General features: G+C 53.2%; 1 protein-coding gene across 2 annotated transcripts in view; it reads right to left on the bottom strand.

Annotated features, from left to right (window-relative positions):
* DCPS (decapping enzyme, scavenger) overlaps window positions 1-20,233 on the bottom strand; it is a 35,075-nt gene extending 14,842 nt beyond the window's left edge. The window contains exons 1-2 of one of the 2 annotated variants that reach the window (XM_059676164.1): window positions 19,985-20,233; window positions 17,863-18,031 (exon numbers count right to left, since the gene is read on the bottom strand). In XM_059676164.1, the coding sequence (XP_059532147.1) occupies window positions 17,863-18,031; window positions 19,985-20,194 (379 nt within the window). In that variant the 5' untranslated portion in view covers window positions 20,195-20,233. The remainder of the gene's footprint in view (window positions 1-17,862; window positions 18,032-19,984) is intronic. The other variant, XM_059676163.1, reaches the window with a different exon arrangement.
* Between the last annotated feature and the right edge of the window lie 627 nt (window positions 20,234-20,860).

Genomic DNA, 20,860 nt, shown 5'->3' with positions numbered 1-20,860 from the left:
GCTACCTCCCATATGTGCCGACTGGGAATAAAACCCTCGACCTTCCAGTGCACAGGGAGACGCTCCCACAGCGGAGCCCCGCCGGCCAGGGCATGCTGGCTGTCTTTAATCCTGGTTTCTCGACCTGGATGCCACCACCATTCTGGCCTCTCTGATTCTCCGCTGTGGCTCTCTGTGCACTGCAGGGTGGTGAGCTAGTCAAACGAAAACTCTCTCCACTTGTGACGACCAAACACGTCTCCAGGTGTTGCCAAATGTCCCCAGATAGAACTGCCCCAGTTGAGAACCACGGTTTCCCCGGAAGGAAGGGTGTCGTTTTCCTGGACAGACTCTAGCCTAGGGTCCTGGTCCAGGATCACCTGGTCTGGGTGAAGTCCCTTTATCTCTAATAACGTCGGCTACAACTGTTGTCACTACGCTAACATTTACACAGGGGTGGGCAAACGTAGGTGTACAGTGGATTCTTAGATTATTTATGAATTATTGTTACTTATTTGTATTATTTGGCTTTTTCCATACAGATAGCTGTAAACCTACCTTCGCCCGCCCCTGTATATGGCGCTTCAACAAAGATGCTAGGGGCAGGAAAGGACAACGGGGTTTAACTTCCGTGGCTGTTTCTCAAAAGGCCTGCGGCCTCCCTGACCCTGACTCTAGGTCCAGAGGTGCCCGTCCAAGGACGCAGAGCAGAGGAGCCCTGCAGGCGCACTGAACACTCCAGCAAACTCTCACTCGCCTGCACACCTAGCACCCAGCTTGCACTCGCACTTGGTCCGAGGAGGGTGGTGATTTTGACCCCCATCTCACAGGCGAGTGGAAGCGCTGAGGGGATCCCAGACGAACCCCCCGTCACACGGGGAGGTGTGGCAGAGCAAGCTGGAACCTGGCCTTCCCTCCCTACAGTCAGTGCTGTAACCTGTACTGTCTGAAACCTGCTGAAAGCCTCCTACTGTCTTCCAACAGCCCAGGGGGTGTCCGCAGCGCTACACAAGCACATGACCTCTGGTGAGGATCAAAGGCCCCTACTGCGTCAGCTCGGCGCTGGAGAAGGCAGGCACAGACACACGGGACCCGAGCTGGCTCGTGGCTCTCCGCTCACTGGCCATGCCCCTGGCTGGGTGTGCTACTTACCCTCCCAGGCTCCGTTTCCTCACTGTTAAAGGTGCTCATAAAACCTGCCCCACAGTGTTGCTCACACTAAACAGCATGTGCCATCTGGACCGCTGGGATGCTCAGTGAATACCAGCCTGCATCCTGGGAATTTGCACTGGACCCTGGAGGGAGGCGGCAGCAAAGGCTGTTCAGTGCTTCTCATTCCCACCGCTCTACCAGCCCAGGGTCATAGCCAGAGCTCAACACGCCAGGAGCTAAAGAGTCAGGAACTGCCTGAAATAGGTGGGATGGCACCGCGGGGCCCTGGCAGTGGGCTCTGGGAGAAAACAGATTCCGCCAGCAATTGGCCTGGGTTCAAATCCTGACTGCACTTGGTAGCTGAGTAACCTTGGGCTGTTGTGAGACTCAGTGAGCTGGAGATGGGAGCATTCAGAGAGAGCCCCTCCCCCAACAGGAAAGGGCCCCAGTGCCAGCCCTCTCTCTTGGGTCCATAGTTATTCCAGTTTCCTGGGCTGGGCCTGGGGAGGAAAACCACGAGGCATGGTGCTCCCTCTGCGTGGGGGAGGTGGACGGAGACAAAGGCAGAACTGATGTTGGAGAACAGCCTAGCCTCTTGGCAATAGACACGCAGCCTGTGCTCATAGTCTGGGGCTCCCTGGCTGCTCCAGATCAGAAAGTGCTGGGGCCCCCGAGCATGCCCCTGTCTGCCAAGGCTTGTCAAAGACCGCCCCGCCACCCAGGGTGCTGGGGAAATGGGCACCTCACGGGGCCATCCCCTGCTAGCCTCCTGCTGTCCTTCCTTCCCTGGATGCAGAAACCCACCGTGTATCAAGGCCCTCGGAGCCAGTCACGGGGGGCCGGCCTCACACAGACCACCAGAGCCTGGCCCTCACATGCTGGCCAACAGCTCAGGGAGGCGTCCACAGTGCTATGCCAAGCACATGGTGGGCTGGGGCTAGCTGAGTGCGTATCCTCCTGAGGGCCTGACTCCCTCAGACCTGGACTGTCTACTGGCTCCCTATCATGGTCAACACGGCCCTCCATCACCGTGCCAGGACCTCTCCCAAACTCAAGTGCCCCCGTCCCTGATCTCTGCTCCAGCCAAACCGATCTTCCACTTCCACTAAATCACATCAAGCGTGTACGCATTTCTAGGCCTCATCACCGGGGTCTCTGCCCAGGGGTCAGAGAGCTTGCACAGCCCTGGCTAGAGCAGCACCCTTAGCTCATCACTGTCTCCCTCACTCTTCACCACCTGATAAGAGAGGCAGACTGTCTGATTGCCCATTATAATGTACCTTCCAGGAGACAAAAATTTCATTTTGTTTAACTTTCCATTTTTTATCATTTTTATCCCCAGCACCTGGGATAGCACTGGCCCACAGTAAGCACTCAACAAATACTTACTGACCAAATGAATAGATGAAACTGGCCTTTTCAGACTTTAAACCCAGGAAGAGGATTTTTGTCCCAAATGGAAAATAACCTCTGATAAGAATCAATGTAAGTGTTCCAATGGCGAACTCTGCTGTTTACCTAAATGCCAATCAAGGTGATGACTGCAACTGAACTTCCCAAGGAGTTTGGCAAGACCCCCACCGGAAGCCCGGGCCCTCATGTGCTGGATCAATAAATGCCCAATAAATGTCAAACCACTGGGTGGGAATAAATACACTGAGAGCAGGATACCCATGCACAGCCTCAAAATATCTCCCCACGGATTACCTACTAATTACAAAGGGGAAATACCAAGCGATCAAAGTTAACAGCGCTCCTAAGGGAAAACTGACACCTCGTGCCTCATGAGGGATGTGCCGTGCTGTTCTGCCAAGAACAGTCTGAATCCAATCGTGAGTAAATATCAGCAAACCCAGATCCAGGGACATTCCACAGACAAGCAGCTTTACAACTCTTCCTAAGTGTCAGTTAGGAAAGGCAGCCTGGCTGGCGTGGCTCAGTGGTTGAGCGTTGACCTACGAACCAGGAGGTCACAGTTCCATTCGTGGTCTGGGTCCATGCCCGGGTTGCAGGCTCAATCCCCAGTGTGTGGCCGATCAATGATTCTCATCACTGAAGTGTCTCTCTCTCCCTCTCTCTGAAATTAAAAAGAAAAAAAAGGCTGATGAGCTGATGGACATAGATGAGTTCACCTGAAGCTTATTTTAGGACTAGAGGCCCGGTGCACAAATTCGTGCACGGGTGGGGTTCCTCGGCCTGGCCGGCAATTGGGGCTGATGGTGGGTTGGGGAGGGCGCGGGAGGTTGGCCAGCCGGCCACCGGTGGGAGGGACCCCAGCTCCTGCATTGAGCATCTGCCCCCTAGTGGTCAGTGCGCATCATAGCAACCAGTCGACCAGTCATTTGGTTGCTTAGGTGACAGAACCTCCAGGAATTTGAATCCTTCCTCTTGGGCTGGTCAGGTTTAGCACAGGCCACTCTTCCAGTGCCACAGACAGAGGCATAAAAAATTGGCTGACAGCTCTGTACGTGGAGGAGGAGGGTATGGGGTCATCTCAACCTTCAATATCTAATTTTTAAAATTGATTTTAGAAAGAGAGAGGAAGGGGAGGGGAGGTAGAGAGAGGTGAGAGGGTGTATGAAGGGGGGGGGGCATCAAGTTGTTGTTTCACTTATTTATGCATTCATTGGTTGATACTTCTAAGTGCCCTGACCAGAGATCGAACCTGTAACCCTGGTGTATCAGGATGATGCTCTAATTAACTGGGCTTCCCGGCCAGGGCCTTGAGCAGCATTTGTTATATTTTCTAAAACAAATATACTAAAAATAGAAAAATAAGCCCAAGGTCACAGTGGTAGAGCTGAGATTTGAACCCAAGCAGACTGGCTCCTCTATGCAACATCGCTTTCCCGATGCCACAGGGCCACCCTCCTTCAGGCCCTTTCCTAAGACACCACCCCGCAGCCATGTTCTCCAAGCAGCAGCCTCTCAGACAGGAGAGACACAATGAGTCCCAACCCCTCGAGACACGTACACCAGTCGGCAAAACCAAAGGCGTAATGAGGTGCCAGAGGGACTGAGGCTGCACTCTGGGAGGTCTGGGAGCACGAGAGCCAGAGGCCAGCAGCAGCAGCGATGCCCAGTGCTCGCTGCCAGCCTCCTGGGAAGTGCAGCGAAGCAGAGGCTGCTCCCTCATCTCTGGGGGCCTGTCTGAGGAGCGGTGTCACGGGGGCACGGCTGCCAGACAATGGGCTGGAGCAGGCTCTAGTGGGCACACAGAGGGACTAAAGACAGCCCTGCTCACAACAGGGAACAATGCTGTTGCAACTTGTGTGTGGTACCCACCCCCCTGCATATGACAGTGCTGGATGGTGAGAAAGAAGGCCTGGGGAGGGGGCGCCGTCTCCAGAAGAGGGGCCTGGTGGTGGTGTGGCAGCCTCTGCGGGGCGTGGGGTGCAGCTCTTCATCCACAGCGATGTCTGGGCAGTGGGAATGGTCACATAATGCACCTCCGGTAACAAGGGGCCTGCACGCACAGGCTCCTTTCTCTGCAGCTCAGCTGAGCGGACTGGTATGCCCCAGCTAAGACAACTCTGGCCTGCCATCGAGGGTCTCCCAAAAGGCCTTCTCCAGTGGAAAACCAGCCCCTCCCCAGCACCCGAACACCAAAGCACAACTGCTTTCCGAGGAGGGAGGCGGGGCTATGTAGAGAAAAGAGCAGCTGCCTCCCGCGCTCGCTGCCAAAGCTGGCTTAGCCAAATCCCCAGGAAAACGCTGCTGCACATGAAACATGAAAATGCAAACCACAGACAGTCTGCTCTCCTTCCCACACACATGTTCAAACACGACTGCTTTCCAGCGCTCGCTGATGGCTTCCACACGATGAGGTCATTTCCATGGCTCTGTCTGTGGCTTTGCTCTCCCTTCACCATCGTGAGCCAGTTTCAACTTATTTGACCCAGATGTGCAGGCCCAGGAAAGCAGGGCAGAGGCAACAGCAAAGCACGATCCGAGTGTGGAGCCCACCCGCACCCCCTCCACCGAGCTGAGCAGAGCCCCCAGGTGACAGGCTGGATGACTCAGACCCGCAAGGCACGCCATCCCAGAACTGCAGCAGGACTGGCGGGGAGGCCGCTGGAGGGTCTCGGAGCTGCCTCCCCCTCCTCCTCCTGGGGCTCCCCCTCGCTAGGCCACCCACCCGCTCCTCGCCCTGACCTCTGTGACCAGAGAGGACAAGCCAGAGGCTGGAGAGGAGACCGTGCTCCAGTCGAAGGCCAGGGCGGAGTATTCCTGGTCCCCCACTGCAGGGACACTGGGAGAACTCAAGGCCTGAGAACAGGGTGTGGTGGGATTCTACTGGAAGCTTCCACCACTCCACAGCAAACCTCAAACCGCTAATTACCTGTCTCCAGGAAAGCAGAGATGCTCTCAGAGGCAGGAGGCAGATGCTGATTTCAGCAAGACCTGGGTCTGAAGCTCCTTCCCCTCCCCAGCACTGAGGCCCAGCAGTGGGAGGAGGGGAGGACAGGGCCGGACGGCCCGCCAGCGTATGTGATAACTGCACGCAGCCCCAGAGCTGGCTGGGGTGGGGGTGGTCCTTTAGGAAGAGGAAATGCTGTGGGGGCAGGCTGTGGGCTTAGGGCTCCCCAAGTTCATTTCGACAGAAGGATCCAGGCTTTCTAAGGAGATAAGGGAGCTGCCGGAAGACATGGTTCTGCGCTCAGCTGACCAGGCTGCACAGCTGTCAGGCTGAACACTCAGGAATTCCAAAATGTGGTCTCCCTCAGCTTCCCGTCTACAGGGACTGCCTTTAATCCGCCCTGAGGTGCACAGCACCCGGTCGTGTGCTCTTCAGTGGAACCGCCACACTGCGTATGGTGGGGAGAGGCCAAGGGGCAGGACACACCCCCACCGAGGAGCCCAGGACTACGGGAATCCTGGTTGGCACTCACTAGGAAGCACGGGCCAGGAGTGACAGCAAGACCAGCTGCCACAGCCCAGCCAGCAGAGAAACGGATCCAGCTATCCTGCGGGTAGTCCGCCTCTGCCCACTGGTCCCAGGCAGGCCGACTTTTCCGCTGACTCGAGCCTTAAGACTGCCACAGAGTCTTGGGACCTTGCCCCGTCTGAGAGAGAGAAGGACGAGGGGGGGTGGGGGCAGAGAGGGAGGGAGAACGCAAGGTTTGTAGTGGAGGCACAACGCAGCAACTCGGGATTTATTCACTTCTAAATAGGCTCTGAATGCAATGGCTTCTCCTGGCCTCATGGAGTCCAAACGGAGAAGTGAACAGAGGCTCTGCTCTCGGGGCATGGAGGAGGCGGCACTCAGGGCTCTGAGCCGAGGCGGCAGGGAAAGGAGAGGGGGGGCCAGTCAGCCAGCCAGCCAAAGGCAGAGCCCAGCTGAGCGAAGAGCTCTTCTAAGGGGGTAGGACCCGCTCCACTGTGGGACTTCTGCGTGTTCTTGTCCCACTGTCCTTCCACATCCAGAGGGAGCCCTGGCATGGCCATCAGGAGCTCTGAAGCACCAGGGAGAAAAGCTGACAGAAACCTGTCACTTATGGGCCATCCACTAATGAAACCGGAGCGGTAAGGAAAGACTCCTGTGGGCTCTCCCCTTTTCCGGCCCATTGCCAAAGCTCAGCTCATGCTCAATGCCTGCTCGACAGCTTTGTCTACACTGTGGCCCTCCCAGGCACAACCCTTCCACCTCCCATCCCACGATCACCAAGTCCCGCCCATCACAGGAGGCCACCACGTCTCCAGGTGTGGGGCAGTCACCTACACACACGCCAACCCGCCAGCTCATGTGCACCCCAGGAGGGTCAAGTGTTCTTCGTTAGCATATTGCAGGTGTGTCTCCGTAGGGAGGACGGCGGAAATCACCAGGCTCTGGGGTCCACGTGTCTTGGGAGTATGTAGTACTTGACGATAAACTGACAGGCCCTGAGCAATGAGGATCATTCAGGCTGTGAAGGAAGGAAGCAGCCAGGGGCCCTAATCCAAGCTAATCGTTTGATCTCCTTCTTTGTTTGTTTTCTGAGGTTAACATTCTAAAAAATATCTATCTATCCACGTGTCACATGAATATATTCTCAAATAATTCTAATCATTGACATAAAGACAGATAATAGTTGGGTGTTCGTTATTCTAGTTTTTTCTTTAATGAGTTTCCATAAATATAACCACCCTATCTAATAAAGAGGTAATATGCAAATTGACCATCACTCCAACACATAAGATGGCCATCCCCATGTGGACACAAGATGGTCGGAAGGGGAGGGCAGTTGGGGGCAACCAGGCCTGCAGGAGAGGGCAGTTAGGGGTGACCAGGCCAGCAGGAGAGGGCAGTTGGGGGAGACCAGGCCAGCAGGGGAGGGCAGTTAGGGGCAATCAGGCCGGCAGGGGAGCAGTTAGGCATCGATCAGGCTAGCAGGAGAGCGGTTAGGGGGTGATCAGGCTGGCAGGCAGAAGCGGTTAGGGGCAATCAGGCAGGCAGGCGAGTGGTTGGGTGCCAGCAGTCTTGGATTGTGAGAGGGCCCAATCCCAGTGGGATCGGGCCTAAACAGGCAGTCACATCCCTCAAGGGGTCCCAGATTGGGGAGGGTGCAGGCCATGCTAAGGAACACACACCCTGCCCCACCCCCTGCACGAATTTCGTGCACTGGGCCTCTAGTAGCTTTATAAAAGTCTTTTTTTCCTTTTAAGAACAATCTTTTATGGGTTATCTGCATAGTAGCCCACACTATGCACTCACTGTGCCTTGTTAACTGGCCCCCCAACCCCTGCTGTCAACAGGGGTCCCTGAGGTTTGAATTTTTTTCTGTCACAAATGATGCTGCAATGAATACTCTTGCACCTCTTTGCACATGTGTGTGAGTGATTGTCTCGGTCAGATACCTGAGAGCAGACATGCTAGGTCAAAGGGAGACAAGGTTTACAATCTCACGGACCTGGCCATATCCAATGCACACCCCACCCGCTGTGCATGAGCACCTGGGAGAAACAGGGTCTGTCTGTCTCAGCACCAGCACCAGCTCTGTCTGGGGGTGGCCTCAAGGGGGTCACTTCTCTACCCCACCCAGCACATCTAGACATAAATGGAAGGCCACCAACTCCAACTTAATGGTGGCCCTCAGACCATTTAAAAAACCCACTGCAATAGCAGTAAGGAAACACAAAAGGGAACAAACGCCAAGAATGACGGGAATGAGTGGGAGGCTGCAGAGAACGAGGTTGCGATTAACTTCCCAAAGTTAGGAAGCGGAAGGCAGTACGTGATCGAAGACAACGCTGAAGGAACGAAGCACTAAGTACAAATGAGAGAGCATCCACCAGACATTCGGGGAAAACCAGCAGCCAGAAAAAGAATGACCAGAATAAACACGAAAACCAGAGCCCAGAGGAAATGAGATCACGGAGGGTCAGGAGATAACTTTTAAAACCATTCTAATTAGTGTGTCAGAGCAAGGAAACCCAATCTGGCCTCTGCAAAGCAAGAGCAAGAGGCTATGAAAATCCTATCATCAGAGACCCAGAGGGAAGAAAATTAAAAATACAACTGCCAAATTACAGCCTTCACGACAAGGTCTGCAAGACAAAGTTAAGGTGCTCTACCCACCACAGACAGAAAAGGCAGAGAGGGAAACAGTGAGAACAGCAGGCACACACAGGATCAACCCAGGACGTCTGACAACTAAGAGGATTTCCAGTCGGAGAAAATAAAGTGAAGCATCAAAGAAATAATAGAAAAAATGTACAGAGCAGAAGAGCAACGTAAGATTTTAAATCAAAAGGGTCCAAAAGTACTCAGCACAACGAAAAAAAATCCAGCCGGGCACCTTACAAGATTTCAGTACACGAAGGATGAAGAGAAGATACTATCAGCTTCTAGAAAAGGAAACTAATAAAGCAATAAAAAAAAAACCCAAAACCAAAACCAAGTTAGCTATAAATAAATGAAAATCAGCCTGCTGGCAGGTCTCAGCGGTTGAGCATTGACTCAGGAACCAAGAGGTCGCGGGTTGGATTCCCAGTCAGGGCACACGCCTGGGTCAAGGGCTGGATCCCCAGTTGGGATGCGTGCAGGAGGCAGCCGACTGATGATGTTCCTCTCTCATCGATGTTTCGGTCTCTCTGTAAAACTCAATAAAAACATTTGGGGGAAAAAAAAAAGAGAGAGAGAATCACATTGGCATCAGATATCTTATTAGCAACAACGAATGCCTGGAGTTAGATCAATTCCTTCAATGTTGAAAAGGAAAATAAAAAGTAAATTTTGTATTCAGTCAAACCATCAATCAAAAGTGAGGGTAATAGGGGAGGCTAGGGGGCTGTCTAGGGCGGGGGGAAAAAATGGACACATATGTAATACCCTTTGTAATACTTTAAGCAATAATAAATAAATAAATAAATAACTTGTTTACAATGAAAATGAAAAAAAAAAAGTGAGGGTAAAAAAAAAAGGATTTAAAGTTCACCTCCCCCTTTTCCTTCTGAAGAAGTGCTTACAAGTGCACTTCAGCTAAACAGGAGAAGAGAGCAGGAAAGGAAGGCACGGACTCCAGAACGCAGTGGATGGCACCTGGGGAGCGGTGAAGGGAGTCGGGGTAGAGAGATGCCTGGACCAGCTGCCCAGGCTGGGGCGCGGGAGGCAGCGTCTGCACACGTCTCAGGAAGGAAGCAGCCACCGTGTAATGAATTACCCAACTAAGTGTCTGGACAACTTCACACAGTAAAAGCAGTTATTCTTTTAACCACAACAACTAGAAACTGAAAAAGTGGGTGAAGTCCTGGTTCACGTATGAAAAACTGGAAAGCAGCATGACCAGGAGGAACCGCTGGAATGTAAGGAAAGCGAACCCACTTGCCCTCGACATCAGCCTTCTCCTCCACCTGGCCCAGGACTGATTACACGCTGGGCAGGTACGTGGCACTGAGATCCTCGCCTCGGCCCGAGGCAGCAGCACACCCTACCGTGGTCACAACAACAAGAGCACTGCTTACTGGTGTCAACTCAGGGTCAACCGGCTGGCACAGCACACAGGACTTCACAGTTATGCAACAGAACAGGCCCTGACAGTGTGAAGTACAAGTGCCGCCCACAGGTAAGTTGGGAAACAGCAAAGGACGAGGAGGTGGTGGGAAGAAAAGGCTGGAGGCTCTGGGATTCTCACCTGACAAGTGATAAAACGAAACGACAGTAGGTCGCAGTAGATTTAGGACTCCAGAGGCAATTCTAAGAATAGTAATATAAACATCAAAAACTGGGAGGAGCAGGGAGGGAGGGTGAGAAAGGCACGGGCACACCTGGGAGATACTGCAGGTTCGGTTCAGCCACCGCAATAAAGCGAGTATCACAATGAAGCGAGTCACAAGAACTTTCTGGTGTCCCAGTGCATGTCATCTGTTTACACTAACTGTAGTGTACTACGTGTGCAGCAGCACTGTCTTAAAAACAGTTACACACTATCATTAAAAAATACTTTATTGCTAAAAATCGCTAACCACCTGAGCCCTCAGCAAACTGTAATCTTTTTGCTGGTGGAGGGTCTTACCTGCAATGTGTAAAACAGGCAGTTATCCGCAAAGCACAACAAAAGGAGGAATAAAGGAGCTGAACCTTTCCACCTCCACAGCGGGGACTTGATGTCAAAGTCTGATAAATCAAGAAAGAGCTGCAGAGGCATATGATTCAGCGTCTGGAGGAAACGACCAGAGCACTAGCCCGGGGATTTTAACAGCACCTGCTCCTGGAGAGCCGGCCGTGTGAGGCAGAGGGCTCCCGAGCCTGTCCCGCCCACATGGGCCTCCGGTGCTACTTGACGATTTGACCGTGTGATGGCGTGGCCTCTTTTTTTAAATCCGCATCCGAGGACATGATTAGAGAGAGGAAGAGTAGAGGGAGAGAGGGGGCGGGGGGGGTGGGGGGGGGGGAGACAGACCGATAGCCGACTGGGGATGGAACCTGAAATCCAGGTATGTGCCCTGACCGGGAATCGAACCGGCAGCCTTTCAGTGCAGATTGGTGTGACTTTGATAAATGCTCCCGGGCACATAATTCAGTGGGTACAGATTCTGTGTTCGAGAAAGCTCCTTAGCAATTCTGATGAGTGGTTCTAGGTAAGCACAGAGCCTCTAGGCTCCACTCAAACCTGAGCTACTCTCATCTCACAGGACCCAGATGCCCCGAGGCAGGCTAGCCAGCCACTGGATTCCACACTTTCTGCTCAGAGCAATGGACTCTCTGAGCAAGTCCATGACTTGCCCTGGTGTCACGAACCGGCCACATCTGGGGAGTTTCTCACGCTAGATGACAATGGCGCTCTTCCTCACTCGCTCGGCCGTTGACCTGCTTGGCAAGGCTTTCCCTGCTGGTCACAGCTCAGAGGACTCTTGTTCTTCGGCTCAGCTGCCAGGGGAGGCCTGCCGAGGACACCCTCGAGATGGGGTGAGGCCTGTGCCAGTCTGTGCTGGAGTGGGGCCCGCAGAGCCTGGTACCGGGCCCCCCGCAGTTGTTGGAGGGCCTCCCACACTGCACGTCGTGCCAGGGCTGGCACTGTCCGGGAGGACACTCGGCACAGCACCGCTCCCGTGGCCCTGGAGGGAAAAGGGCCAGGCCCCGCCTCCTGGCCCCAGAGAAAAGGCGGTGTGCACAAACAGGTCGCCTAACGCCCAAAACCAAGAGCAAGGCCTGCATCAACACTTTTACTCTCAACAACAGGGACTAGAAGCCAAACTTGAGAGTGAGTAGAACCTACAATTTAGTGGGGAAATAATCTAAGTTCTCTAAGGACGTGCCCATTCTCCCTGGGAATTATGTTGTACATATAAAACATGTGTGTATTCACATAGATACACATTTGTATATATGTATAGTGCCTGTGTATTTAAATATAAAATATGCCACAGTTTAAAGACCTAAAATAAAAATTTAAACTACACACGCATGGTGCACACTGTCCAAGAAACAGAACATTACCAGGACTTCAATGTCCTTTCTGCCCCACCCCCACCAGAGATGATCATGTTGCTGAATCAGGTGTTAAGAAATCTTCTTTTTTTTTTAAATATATTTTATTGATTTTTTACAGAGAGGAAGGGAGAGAGATAGAGAATTAGAAACATCGATGAGAGAGAAACATCGATCAGCTGCCTCCTGCACACCTCCCACTGGGGATGTGCCCACAACCAAGATACATGCCCTTGACCGGAATCGAACCTGGGACCTTTCAGTCTGCAGGCCGACACTCTATCCATTGAGCCAAACCAGTTAGGGCAAGAAATCTTATCTTTTTTTGTCTTCCTAGTTTTCTTATGTACGCATGCACCATAAGCGGTATATTGTTTAGATCTGCTTGCTTTTCAACTTTATCAGGAATCACACTGTGTGTGTTCTGTGTCTTCCTTTTCTTGTAGTTCATTCATTTTCACTGCAACAGAGAAGCAGCCGAGTGTAGGAAAACAACTCAATTTCCTTATCTATTCTACTGTGAGTTGATATCCAGGTTGTTACTAGTTTTGTTTTTAATCATGACCAAGGCTGCCAGGAAAACTCCTATGGGAACAGTTAGTCTTTAAAATCTCCTCCCAAAGAAGTCCGCGCTCTAAACTCAGGTCCGGGTTTCACCTCTGCCAAGAGCACAGGAGGAAAGCCCTGCCTGTCGCCCAGGTCCTGGGAGTGCCCTACAACCGAGAGAGGAGCGGTTCCCAGGCTTGCCCTGCCCGTCTGGCCTCGTTCACACAGATGCCTTCTGCTCCTCTGAACCTGAGATCCCACACCCTGCTCTCCATCGGGAAAACAATTGGCCTTTTTAGACGCAGCCTGGGTTTCTGAGTCACACCGCTCTCCCTAGTGTCTCCCCCTTCTTCCCCGGTAAGAGGGAACAGAGGTCTCAGTGAAAGGGCTCCATTGATAGGCATGGGCCTGACAGCGTGAGAGCGGAAGCCGCAGGAGGTGAGCCAGGCTCTGCCCTGCCTGCTGGCCAGAAGCAGCACTAAGATGCCAGCCGTCCGGCCCACCCGGTCCTCACATTTGCCATATGGCCACAGGGGGAAGAAAGGACACCTGCCCATGGTCAGGGCTGGCATTTCCATATGCTGCATATGTTGCTCCACTTAAGGCTCATAGAATTTTAAGGGCGTAACAGTAATAGAAAATGACTAACACGTCCAATACCCACCGCATGCTAAGTGCCTTCTACGCCTTCTCCCAATGGTCCTAACTCATGACAGCGGTGATGAAACTCATTTAGAAGGCTACGACTAGAATTTTTTAAAAAGGGAAACACACAAGACTGGAATTAAGTTAGAAAACTAGAGAGCATCCCACAAAGTAAGGGTAGGGTTGTTTTTGCAAACCTGTGTATTCATTCACAGGTACTGGGTGACGATGTAAAATGTCTTTCTCACTGTGGGCAGAGGCTACACCAAAAAAATTGTTCCTTCTTATTTTTGCCGCAATCATCCTGAGGTATGTTCAGTTGCTAAACAAGTTTAACAAGTACTTCCCCAAACTCATCGGCACCCCACACCATGGATACCAGCTGCCCCTCCAGGCTCCCAACACAACGGCCTCCTTTCTCCTTCTCTTTCCTCCCCCAGAACACGGGCCATTCCCTCAGCCCAGGACATTCTCCTCGCCCCTCACCAGCTCTCTGCACAGCTGGCTCCTCCCCATCCTCCAGGTCTCAGCCTGGGAGTCAGCTCCAGAGAGGCTCCTGGACGTCCAGCCCACACAGCCCTCTCCCGTTCAGGGCCACGGTGACCTGTTTCCTGGTTGGCCGTCTGCCTCACCACAGGGCTCCAGACAGCGATGCTACCTGATGGACTCCCAACCCACATGGCATCCAGCGCAGCACCAGGCGCTCGTCTGTCACACGAGCACAGAAACTTCCCAACCCCTCACCGTTAGTAAAGGGCAGAGCAGAATCCCAGCCCAGCCATGTCTGCCCCGAGGCTTGCGTAGCCCCTGCCGGACGCTGAAATCCGAACAGCACGCTGCCTCGGCTCCCACTGCTGGTCAGTGTTAGCGCTGGGACAGGACCCCGCACGCCTGCCTCGGCTCCCACTGCTGGTCAGTGTTAGCGCTGGGACAGGACCCCGCATGCCTGCCTCGGCTCCCACTGCTGGTCAGTGTTAGCGCTGGGACAGGACCCCGCATGCCTGCCTCGGATGCCCGTGCTCTCCTGTGTCAATGGAGGGGGAGTAGCCGCTCGTGGCCAGCTGAGATTGGAGGGGATAAAGGAGAAGACTGCAAAACCTCCAAGCTAAAGGAGAAATGTGCCAGTGACCAGAGAAACACCAGAAGAAACAAGGAGAGCGACCAGCTCAGAAATGGGGGTGGGGGAGCTCCCCCAGACTCCTGTTCTGGGAAGGTCTAGAGAAGCAGCTGGAGAAAGCCGGGAAATTCAAGGGGCAACTGTGCAGGGGTTCAGAGGGCTGAGGCTGTGGAGGGCACTTTAAGGCCCCCCTGGCAGTGGGAAGAGCTGGTGACTCAGAATGAGATGGGAGAGGCAGGACTGAACGGCTCTGGCACAGGAGGCCAAAGGAGCCGAGGAGCCGGCTATGCTTTGGCAATGCTGCCCCCTCGTGGCTGCGGAGTGCTTGGTCCTCCGGAAAGAACACTGGTCAGCTTGTGGCTTTACTCCTCAGCAGCCATGTACTGAGCACCTAAGGCGGGTCTGGCTGCCAACGGGTCTGGCTGCCAACGACCAGAAACCGGTCCGACAAGCCCCAACTCTCAAGACCGTGGTTCCCTACGGCCAGGCAATGACCAAGCCCTGTTGAGTTTACTTCCCTCTTTTCATAGCAAGACGGTGAGGACAAAGACGTGTCTCACTCATCTCTGAAGCTCCAGTGCCCAGCGGAGGGCCCAGCGCGTCAGAGTAAGGACGGCAGCTACTACTCAGCACGTGCGAAGTCGCCGACATGCAGAGCGCACCGGAGCCTCACCTCCTGCCGTCTGGTACCTGAGACTTCCCAATGGAGACGCCCAGGAGGCGTTCATTCCAGTGTGAGCCTGGGGTTCTTGGAAAGGTCAGGGGTAGAGAAGTAAACATGGGCATCGCCCGCACACAGGTGATGATTAGAGGCCAGTGCCCTCACATTTTAACGTGCATGAGTCCCCTGGGGGTTTGCTCATGTGCAGGTTCTGAGGTCTGCAGTGGGGACCGAGATTCCGTGTGCCTGGCAGCTCCCAGGGGATACCGACACTGTGGTCCACAGATCACACTCTGAGCGGCAAAAATCTGAACCAGGGGTTGACAAACTGGCCAGAAGGTCGAACCTGGCCCAACTGAGAGCAGTATTTTCATTTTTAAAGGCGTTAAGAAAAAGAAAAAGGAGAGCCCTGGCCGGGTAGCTCAGCTGGTTTGAGCGTTGTCCTGATATGCCAAGGTTTTGGGGTCAATGACCAGTCAGGGCACGTACAGGAAACAACTAACGAATGCATGAATAAATGGAACAACAAGTTGATGTTTCTCTTTCTCTCTCTAAAAATCAATTAAGAAAGGGAGTATGTGACAGAGGCCATTTGTGGCTCATAAGCTTAAAACACTTATTCTCTGGCCCGTCCACAGTTTGCCAAGAAGCGCATCCAGGGACAGGATGCATAGCTAAACAAGAAGAGAGAGAGGACAGCTCGGAACAAACTGTTATGACTTCGTCTGGGCAGGGAGAACAAAGTGGACCACACTGCATGCATGCGAGCACTTATGCTCAGAAGGCAGCGCTGGAAAGGAGCTAACATCTGAGGCGCCCGGTGGGAGCGGGCTGTGCTGGGGAAAACGCAGAGACTCTGGGGCTCCGAATGGGGAAGAGGGCCTGTGGTGAACGGATAACTGACTGTCCCTTTCCCGACTTAATTTAAGGGGAAAAAACGACAAAGATAAAGAGGGGCCATCATCACTTTGTGCAACACCAGAGAAGCACTGGAAAAATAAAATAGGAAAAAGCTGTGAATTCTACAGAGCTGCTCTGTGGAGACCTTCATTTTGGCTGAGGGTTGGGGAGGGTAGATGCAGGGGTGCAGGGAGGCCAGGGGAAGGGGTGACAGCAGAATAAACACCCCAGAACCCATCTGGCGACAGTGCCTTCTGTCATGCTTCTGCCTCTCCGAGTTGAAGGATCTATTTGCTTAAAGGTCCATGCCCGAGAAAGTAAATACAGCTGTCCATTTCTGTCAAGTTGAGCCAATCAATCTGGCTTCCCCTCAATGGAGGACCAGGCTGTCTTGCTGGCAGTTGTGAAGCTTTGCTTGTCTCACATCAAGTATTCACATATATCTCCAAAGGCCAACAACAGCACCCTTTCGTGGGGTGCGGAAAAGACTAAATCTATCAGAAAGGCTGTGGCAGGATATCCGTAAAGCCAAACTGTTCTTAAATGCCAGAAGGCAAATAAAAAGGCAGATGGGTATGTGCTGCAAAGCAGATCCCAGCATTTCCTGGTCAAGAGGTACTTCAAGGTCAACCAGTCTCCCTCACACTTCCGACAAAGCGGCCTACTCAATCTAGTGATAGAAAGAGGAAGTTCACCTCATGCCTGGCTTTTGGCATGGAATATTCTTCTTTTTCCCTCTTTTCAATAAATTATACTTGTGTCTGGCTGGTGTGCTCAGTGGTTGGAGCATCGTCCTGTGCACCAAAGGGTCTCAGGTTCAATTCCCATCAGGGCATGTACCCAGCTTGCGGGTCCAATGCCCAGTCAGGATGCATGTGGGAGGCAACCAATCGATAGTTCTCTCTCCCTCCCCCTCTCCCTTCCTCTCTCTAGAATCAATGAAAAGCATATCCTTGAGTGAAGATGAAAGAAAATAAAAATAAAAATACTTGCAATCAAAAACAAATCTCTGGCCCTGGCTGGTGTGGCTCAGTTGGTTGAAGCACTGTCCCCTACACCAAAAGGCGGTGGGTTCGATTCCCAGTCAGGACACATACCCAGGTCGCAGGTTCAATCCTGGGTCAGGGCTCCTATGAAAGGCAACTGCACATCAACGTTTCTCTCTCTAAAAAAAAGGAAACACAAACAAACAAACAAAACTCCCCCACAAATCTCTGTCTTTTAACCCTTGCATTCCTGTCCTTCTCAAGTCCATCCCCCTCAATCACACGCATTGTCTCCCCTACTAGAAAGTGAGTTCCTTTAGGGAAGTGACCCAGCACACTGCTCATTTCACCAGGTGTGGTGAGCAAGTCCTCAGCTACTGGGAGATCTGTGTTTCGGGTGCCTGTTGGCTGTGTGATGTTGGCCGAGTTGCTCAACCTTCCAAACCCTCAGTTCCCTCCCCTGTAAAGTCCTATCACCACAAGGCTATTCTGAGGATAAAATATGATGATAGATGAAGAGCACTGAGAATGGTGGCTAGCTCAATGTAAGGATTTAGTAAGTGCTGACATCCATTAGTATTCAGTTAGTAGATGAACCTGTTCTCTCCCATGAGTCACACTTCCTCCTCAGAACAGACTACACCAGAGCCAGTTTCTCAACCTTGACTCTACGGCCATTTCTGGTTGTGGGGGCCCATCCTGTGTTTCCTAGGTAGGACATTAGGCAGCATACCTGGCCTCTACCCTCCAGGTGCCAGCAGCCACCCCCACCTCCCCAATTCTGACAACCAAAAATTGTCATTCTGAGATTGTCAAATGTCTCCTGGGGGCCAAAATGCCCTCTTCCTTCCACTGAGAACTATTGCACTAGAATATGCAAATCAGTTATGGGGAGTAGCCACCCCTCCCTAATGTCCCACCACCCTGCTCTCCCCACAGGCAGCCACCTCGGCCGCCACTTGCTCACCACTCAGCTGCCTCGGAGGAAACAGGTGATAGGTGCTGTAAATATCATTGGAGAACTGCAACTGGAGCTCGGGGCTGCCCGTCAGGAGCTGGGCCACCTGTTCCACCTGGAATGGTGTCTTCTCCAGGATCACAATGGCATCCTCTCCATCCCCAGAGGCCTCATTCACCTGTGGGGGGAGACACCCCATGAGGCCTGGAGAACAGAAGCAGAAACACCCCCCTTCCCCCCCCCCCCCCCCCCCCCCGCCAGGGCCTCTGAATTCCCAACATTTGGGATTTCCTTTCCCTGCAGTTTCTCTCCCCGCAAGTCTAGCCAATGGCACTGTTTCTCCTCCCAGGGGAGAAATCATTAACCTAAATCAGTGATGGTGAACCTTTTGAGCTCGGCGTGTCAGCATTTTGAAAAACCCTAACTTAACTCTGGTGCCGTGTCACACATAGAAATTTTTTGATATTTGCAACCATAGTAAAACAAAGATTTATATTTTATATTTATTTTATATATTTAAATGCCATTTAACAAAGAAAAATCAACCCAAAAAAATGAGTTCGCGTGTCACCTCTGACACACGTGTCATAGGATCCCCATCACTGACCTAAATCCTTCCTTCTAAAACCGGGGTGGGGAGCGTCCCAGCCATGAGGCCCACTAAATCATTTGGTCTGGCTCTGCCACGGCTTACCGGTGAGTTCATTAAATGCCTGACCAAATATAGCAGGCTAGTTGTTGTGGTTTTTTTAAACAGGCGACTTTTTAGGTTGGTAATTTTGTACGGCCGGGGAATGATGTTTATAAATATCCAAATGGCCCTGGGCAGAAGAAAAGGTTCCCCACCCCTGCTCTCACAGATGGGAAGCTTCTGGGCTGTCTTCAATTTTAAGCTCACAGGGGCCTCTGTTAAATTCTCCCCGTTTCACAGACGAAGACACGGAGGTCTAGAGAGGTCTGCGATCGCCCCAGGTCCCTGAACAGTCAGGACTGAAAAGGAAACTAGAATCCGGGCATCCCCACGAACCCCTTGAAACGCAAACGTTCTCAGGGCTAACCTCTTAAGCCAGCGATGGCGAACCTAGGACACGCGTGTCAGAGCTGACACTCGAACTCATCTTTTTGGGTGATTTTTCTTTGTTAAATGGCATTTAAATATATAAAATAAATATCAAAAAATATAAATCTTTGTTTTACGATGGTTGCAAAGATCAAAAAATTTCTGGATGTGACATGGCACCAGAGTTAAGTTAGGGTTTTTCAAAATGCCGACACGCCTAGCTCCAAAGGTTCGCCATCGCTGTCTTAAGCGGTGCTGCAGGCTGAGACCCAGACAGAACCTGGTGAAAACGCAAGAGACGCCCAGAGAGAAGCATGGATGCCGAGGACCAGGCCCCCCGTGATCCTCCCAAAGTGAGAGCTCCCGCGAGGAAGGAGTGCTGGGGAACCCCAGGGCCTGCCCTTGGCTGGGCCTCCTCCCGAGTCACAGGCTGGCCTCCGGGCTCTCCCCAGGCCCTGCTGGGGGGCTGAGCACGTGTATTCCCGGCCGGCGGCGGTGGGAAGGTGTCTCCCCCAAGCTCCTCTGCACCCCTGAAGATCAGGGCTGGGAACCTTCATCGCTACACCCAGCTCAGGGCTGGCCTGCCGGCGCATGGCAGGTGGCCCTGAATTACCCATTTCATAACCTGCTCCTCTGTCGGGGCTGGAGTCCTGTACGGCAGGGCTCGGGTGTCCTACCGTCCGTCTCCTGCCGGCCCCGGGGGCCCGGAGGGAGCAAGGCGGCCGGCCACATCGGCTGGGTTCCCAGCACCTTTACAGAGCGGATGGACACAGGGTGAGTGACTTGGGACATTTAACACGGACGGGATGATTCACCTGCCCGACACCCTACCAGTGCCAGCGGTTCCTTTTGCAAGGGAGGGGTTAGGAAAATCAGCCGCACGTGTTCAAGACCCCACTTCCACGGGTGACCGCGTCTTCTCCATCCTCCCCCCGACCCCCAAAGCATTGCAGACCTGCGCTTCCTCCCTCACCCCCGAGTAATGCGATTGGTGCTTCCCGGCCGAGAGGCCCACGAGATCCGCCCCCCGGCGGCGGTACCCGGTCCCCCGCCCAGGGCCGCCGCCGCTACCTTGCCGTGCAGGAAGAGGATCTTGTCCCGCGCGGACTCCCGCAGCACTTTCTGCACTCTGAAGCCGGAGAAAGGGAGGTGGGCAGGGGCAGCGGTGCCATTCCCAACGCCGGCTATTCTGGCTTCCTTGTCCTCTGTGCCGGGGGCGTCTTCCCCTGCGGCGGCCACTTCGCGCTTCCTCTTGCTCGGCGGAGGGGCCGCGTCCGCCATGTTGCCCACGGGAGAGCGCGCCTGCGCAGACCCCGGCGCGGCCCGCCCCGCCCCCCTGCGCGAGTGGCCGCTACTACAACTCCCGGCATGCTCCGGGCGCTGACCCCGGCGACCTTCCGGGGGACCGATTTCAGCCAAGGGACTGAGATGACGGGTCGCAGAGGGAGGAGGAGAGGAGGCAGCGAGTCCTTAGACGGGCCATAGCAGTGCTGCACTGATTAGTTAACATGGAAGCAAGTCCTTATAAAACCAATCAGCTGAGCCCTAGCTGGTTTGGCTCAGTGGACAGAACATGGGCCTGGGGACTGATGGGTCCCAGGTTCGATTCCGGTCAAGGGCACATGCCCGGGTTGCGGGCTCGGTCCCCACTGGGGGGCGTGCAGGAGGTGGCCTGTGGATGGTTCTTTCTCATCATTGATGCTTTTCTCCCCTTCCTCTCTGAAATCAATAAAAATATATATTAAAAATAAACAAATAAAACCAATCAGTTGAGCCGATCTTATTTTTTTAAAAAAATGTTTTTATTGATTTCAGAGAGGGGGAGAGAGATAGAAATGTCAATGATGTGAGAGAATCACTGATGGGCTGCCTCCTGCGCGCCCCACAACTGGGGCCTGAAACCCGTGCCCTCACTGGGAATCCAACCGTGACCTCCTGGTTCATAGT

The sequence above is a fragment of the Myotis daubentonii genome, chromosome 19 (genome assembly GCF_963259705.1).
Source record: "Myotis daubentonii chromosome 19, mMyoDau2.1, whole genome shotgun sequence".
In the NCBI taxonomy this organism is placed as follows: domain Eukaryota; kingdom Metazoa; phylum Chordata; class Mammalia; order Chiroptera; family Vespertilionidae; genus Myotis; species Myotis daubentonii.
This window is presented reverse-complemented; position numbering and strand designations above follow the sequence as displayed.